General features: G+C 38.5%; 1 protein-coding gene across 1 annotated transcript; it reads left to right on the top strand.

The window, feature by feature from the left end:
• The first annotated feature begins 719 nt into the window (after positions 1-719).
• COMMD6 (COMM domain containing 6) lies at positions 720-5,655 on the top strand. Its single transcript, XM_010185796.1, has 7 exons — positions 720-723; positions 1,158-1,216; positions 1,766-1,831; positions 2,005-2,081; positions 3,189-3,357; positions 4,454-4,606; positions 5,605-5,655. Exons 1-7 carry the CDS (start codon positions 720-722, stop codon positions 5,653-5,655), a joined length of 579 nt encoding a protein of 192 aa, XP_010184098.1.
• Positions 5,656-6,160: the final 505 nt, after the last annotated feature.

Below are 6,160 nucleotides of genomic sequence, written 5' to 3'. Positions count from 1 at the left end.
GGCCCTGAGCCACCATCCGCAGGTGGCCTTTTTCAACAACTGTAGACCCTACAGTCTCTTCATACGCAATCTTGGTTTTGCTTGCATCGATTTAAAATGAGATTTATTTCAAGAAGGGCCCCAAAAACCCCACATGCAGCTGGACGCCTGGACGCCTTCCTGTGTAACCTCATCTAGGTGTTTCTGCTCCGGCAGGGGGATTGGACTAGATGATCTTTTGAGGTCCCTTCCAATCCCTAACGTTCTGTGATTCTGTGATATGCAGCTCCAAGCAGAGCTCCCTCACATCCCACGACGAGGAAGGACGAACGAAGCGAAGGAGGAAACACCCCTCGTCTCCCAAAGAAGAAAAGCGCATGCTCCTTGCTTGGCAGCCAATAAGAGCAAGGCCGCTAGCCCTGCCTCACTCTGGTATCGCCCGGAGCCAATCAGGATAGCGAGCGTTGTGTGGCGGAAGTTGGGGCTCCGCGGGTGCGCGGCGCTATGGCGGGCGGTTCCGCGGTGGCGCTCGCGCGGGCACTGGAGGCGCTGGGGGAGGGCACCCTGGTGTGGGAGTCGGGGGGGCGCTGAGGGGGATCTGGATCCACTCGGGCCCTCAGGGTGGGGCGTGGAGGGGAGCATAGCCGGAGGATAGCGGATGCTTCGTTCTCCTGAGGGTTTAGCTGAGGACGCCGCCCCGCGGAGCCGCCTCACCCAGGGCCGGGGGCTAGCCGAACCCGATGGGTTGGCGGGGGCCTGCCCCCTCTTTTTTGCTTCGTTGCCGGGGGGCGGCCTGAATGAGGCAGCGAAACCTTAGGGAGACCCGCAGATCTGTGCTGCTAGTGGCAGCCCCGGGCGTGCTCGGCTTCCCGGTGAGGTGAGGGGCGTGATTGCGGATACTACTCCGCAGGGTCGGGGGAGTTGCGCAGGGCTGCCACACTGCAACTGCATCTGCATAGAGTCCACGGAGGCCTTGTGGAGTCACCCCTGTTAGAGTTGGGAAGTGACGCTGATGCAATTCAGGGCAAACTATCTTACAGAAAGCTCTGCTTTTAAGGGAAATACATGCATGGTCACCTAGGAATTCTTCAGAATTCCTAATAAATTCTAATAAATTAGATTTATTGCCTTAACACTGTAAGGATTTGCTTCTGATTGCCACTGTTTGTGTTTTTCAGATGTTGGGGGTGCAGCAGATAAGATTAATTTAATACCTCAAGACTTCTTTGCAGAACTGGTATGTAGGGCAATAAATTGAATGTGGAAGGGCTTCTGATATGCTTTGGCTCTAGAAAGCCTTTTTGTTTAAGCTCTTCTGTTTTTTGTCTGTTGCAAAAGGAATCTTCCATATGTGGTAATTTAGATTTACATAACTCATAAAATGGACTGGTCCTGCTAAGAGTAATGGGATTGCTTTAAATTTAATGTTTTATCACAGATTTTTTTTTAAAATGCTGTTTTGCCAAGATATTTAGCTAGCTTCCCTAGAATACATTCAGCTTCTGTTTACTGTAGTGTATATGATGTGTCAAGTAAGGATAGCTAGTAAGGCAGTTATGAAAGTTTTGACTGAGTTTATTTGCTTCTCTTGGATCCAATGTACTTTTTATACCAGTCACTTCAATTACTTTATTCTTCACTTTGCAGTTAAAGCATCCTTCTGTTGTCCATTTTTGCATTAACCAGTTTTCTTTTTTGTTTTATAAACTCTCAAGTATTTAAATTTGCTTTGTCTTGTGTATTAAAATATACATCAAGAATGTTTTCAAACTTACTTTCTTTACAGTGTGAACAAATAATTCAGCATCTGAGCCATAAGATCCCAGGTGTAAATACTGCTGAACTGTGTCAGGTAAGCTTGGATATTAGTCTTGTAGGCAAGTATATGCTTATATATAAACTGTATATGCTAAAAAGGATAGATCACCCAATTCAATTTATTTGTGTGTGTGTATATTTATAGAGAGAGAGTTTTGTATTAATGATACTTGATTATTTGTAATTGTTTGAACATTTTGTTTTTAGAGAATTCAAACGTCTGGGATTGAGATTAGTGTTGGTGACCTGGCAAAAATAACTAATGTTGTTTCCTTTCTATTTAGGTAAGCACAAAATCATTTACTTCGCCTCATGCCTTTTTTACCTCCACACCAACCTAATAATGGTATTAAAAAGTGACATCATAAATTGTTCTAAGATCTTGTCTTCAAGGTTTAGAACTACTGGAGAAATAAAAGAGGAAGTTAAGCTCGGTTCTAAAGTTAAGTCAGCTAGGTCTTTGCCTAGAAGAAGCATGTTCTAAAGATTTCTGTTTCTTAGGTATTAGAAACCAGCATTTGTGCCTGTCTAAAGGGCACACGAGTTTATAATACTGAATTCTGTGATAAAGGTAGAGTTTTCAGGTAGTATTTTCAGTTGTTGTTGTACTGTAATTTTTTCTATCTTCAGAAGGATAACATTTTCAAGATCTTTAATACCTAGTATCTAAACATTCTGTGTTAACATTTAATATGACTAAAGAAAATATACTAGTAAAAATTTAACATAATACTTTTTCCTCTGTGAGATATGAAGCCTTTCATTGTGTTAGACCATGCTACTTGGAGGACCAACTCTTTCTAGTGAACAAAGCTAGGGTGGGAATCTTTTTTTTACCTTTTTCTGTAGAGGAAATAGTGGCAATTTTCCTCTAGACTTGCTGCCTTTTCAGTTGAGGTTTATGACATCACTTCACTGCTGTTAGTACCAATTATACCATTACCTGGAGGTCCTTACTTGCCTTTTGGTGATACTTTAAATACCTCTCCTAAATGTTTAATTAAACAACCTTGTTTCTAAAGCAATAATATTGTTTAACTGATTGTTTAACTGCTCTATGCACACATCTTTCACTGATTTATGCCTTTTTTCAGTTGCAGCAGCACTTGGAGGCTGTGATTATTTTTGTTTTAATGTTGCATGTTCCATGAGCCCAGCAAAGCTTGATCTCTGCATACTAAAACATGTTAAAAGTCAAGTCATGTTGGTTTTTGCATGTGGATATAAAAGATCAGTAAACAATACTGGGAAAAAAAGTCACAGGGTGCCTATTCTAAAGTACATAGGCAGTTTTTTATTTCTGCTTTGTCTCTATTTTGGATTGAAGTGAAGCATTTTATTAAATTTGTGGAGAATTAAACTGACGATGTTTTCTTTGGATATACCTATAGCACAGCAGCCAGAAACAATCTCTCTACAGAAGAACTCGTCACCACCTTGGGCACTGCAGTCAGTGCACTGCCAAAGCATGCAGTTCAAGTTATTCGTCATGTATGGAATGAGCAGGGCAAATCCATTAGTGTGTCAGAAGATGCAGGAAATACGGCCACAGTGGGACAGGTAACTAAATGACGAAGTGCAGTTGAGCTAACTATTAACTTCTCAGAAATGTCAGTGCTTCATTGTTTATGGTGTAGTGCCAAGCATGTGGTGGTATCTTGACTGCTGACAGCTTTCCTGTATATATATATATATATATTTATATATATATGTTGCCAAATGTCTGACCAAATAAAGAAGCATATACAATAAGGGTTTTCTAAATGCTGAATGGTTTTCTAATATTATTGTTTGGATGATAAAGTCACATTTCATACCTTTTTAGAAGTTAGTGCTTCATAGTGTTATTAGCGAGAGCGAGTGGCAGTCAGTATTAGCTGTTTCTGTAAATCTGTTTTACAGATGCAATTTGAATTCTTCTTTAGAGTTAATTGTTTTATTGTTTCCCTTCAGTTTAAACTTTTTTAAAAGATATTCTCTGTCAATTTCCAGCATTGCCTTTTTTTTGGAAAAAAAAAGAGTGTATTTGCATTTTAAGATCTTTTTTCTAACAATGATTTAAAAGAGTACAGATTTAAAAAAACCCAAATCTTTGTCTGAGGCTTGATAGTAAGCTTCTGAAGGCTTTTTTCACTTCTTTGACAGTTATGCCCATTATAAAAAGCTAAAAATAACTAATCTGTCAGACCTAAATCTCGACACTATTATAAAATTTTTGTGCACTGTGAGGTTTTTTCTCATGTTTCCACTTGATTTAGAAACATTTTTTTAAAACAAACAAACAAACAAAAATCCCAAAACAGAAAAACAAAACAAAACCAAAAAAAGACAAAAGCAGGAGTGGTACAGTGAGTGCCAGGTGGACATTGTCATTCAGGATCCTCTTACTAGAACTTTTCTAAGGTGAATGTACTTGAATATTAACAGTACTTGAATAAGGAAAACTGATTAAATGAAATAACTTATTAAATGTATTTTTTTCACTATTGAAAGTTAAACGATTTTGTATTCTCAATAATATCTAAATGTTTGTTTCCCATTTGGATATGAGCTGTAGATGTCCTATACTGTCTGTAAAACATCCATCCAACAGAATAGCAATGGTAGGCCAGATCTCTTCCTTTAATACTGTTTTCAATTATTTTCTTCTGTGTAGTTTGTAGATATTAAATGGAAACTAGGAGTTGCGATGAGCTCTGACACCTGCAGGTCTCTGAAGTATCCTTATGTCACAGTAACACTGAAAGTGGCAGACCCTTCAGGACAAATAACAGACAAATCTTTTGAAATGACGATCCCACAGTTCAAGGTCTGTAATTGGTGTTACTTGATCCACTCTCTTAAAAACAAGTGACATTCTTGTGAAGGAGTAGCAGTATACCTTGATGCATATGTTTGTGTTGCTTATTAGACAGTCATTCAAAGATGAAGCATTAAATAATTATTTAAAATACTGAAGCTAAGTACTTACTTCATAGCACTTAGCTCTACATACCCTATCCAAAAATGTTAATTTAGCAGTAATTAATCTGTTCTCTTACAAATAAGCTAACAACTGAAGACAAGGACTTTTGGATCTTTCTTGTCAGCTGTTACTCTGCCTTATTAAAAATGAATGGAATATTCTAAATCTATTGGACTGTTCCCTGGCCTCCAAATCTAAAACTTGGCTTAAGTTTAACATTTGTTAATAGGAATGGAGATCAGTCTGCTTTGTCACCACTGTCTCTTAATTGCTGTGCCTTCATCTATGAATGTAGGTAACTGTTTAATTTTGCATGAATGTTGCACTTCTGTTGGAATTCTTGTTTAAAGGGGGAACACATAGAATATCGTACAGGCTTGCAAATACATAAATCCTTGGAGTTGGACTGGTAGGAATTTGAGAGGGGTATTCTGAATTGTTGTGTTGTGAAATGTTGTATTAATTCTGGTTGAAACCTATTTAATAATTTGCTGCTCAACCACTATAAGAAATGCATGTTATACTTGAGAAGCCTGGATTATTAGAAAATTTGCATGAGAAGGTTTTTGTTGGGTTTTTTTTGTTGTTGCGATGTGAGAGCTACTTTGTATTTTTCTTTCATAACTTCTATTAAAAGGCAAACCCATGCAAATAAGTTATCATCTGAGTAGATTTAATAGTGAATATGCCTAAATGCCAACCACCCCACAAAAAGAAAACCAGAAACTTTCAGTTCAAGCTGCAAATTATAACTGGAGGAAAAAGGGAATGTGGGAAACGTGGATTGTGATTTTTGCTTTTCTTCAAGCAACTGAAATTTATCTTCACTTTTGCTTTTTTAGAACTTCTTCAGACAGTTCAAGGAAATGGCGGCTGTTCTTGAAACAGTTTGAAGAGAACTCTTTTATTATACTGAAATTTCAGACAGACTTAGATCAAGTAAACTTTCTGTTCTGCACAGGGAATAAAGTGCCATTGTTCAGCAAGGTATGTATCCTTGTCTTTTCGGCAGGTATATTTGTCAGCATCATCCCTGTGTTGTTTTGAAGATTTCTTCGCTTTTGAATACTTGAAGCCAGCTCTGCAGTGTTCTTGAAAATGGGTTCAGCTTTGTTCATCCTGGTAGACAAAAGATGAGGATGTATATGGAGAAGCATCGCTGCAGACTTTCTAGTGTCCAGGAGTAAAACTACACATAAGAAACTACACACTTAACTCTGGAGTGCCGAAAGACACCCGAAAATGTTGACTGGGAGGATACTGAGAGAAGTGTAAATCCCATATTAACACTTCTGTATGTAAAACTGAGATGTACTTGGACTCAACAATAATATTAAGGAGCATATGAAGTTACACATAACAAGCATCAGTTATTCTTGAAGAATAGCAATGTCAGGT

This window comes from Mesitornis unicolor, unplaced genomic scaffold, assembly GCF_000695765.1.
Source record: "Mesitornis unicolor isolate BGI_N332 unplaced genomic scaffold, ASM69576v1 scaffold46, whole genome shotgun sequence".
In the NCBI taxonomy this organism is placed as follows: domain Eukaryota; kingdom Metazoa; phylum Chordata; class Aves; order Mesitornithiformes; family Mesitornithidae; genus Mesitornis; species Mesitornis unicolor.
This window is presented reverse-complemented; position numbering and strand designations above follow the sequence as displayed.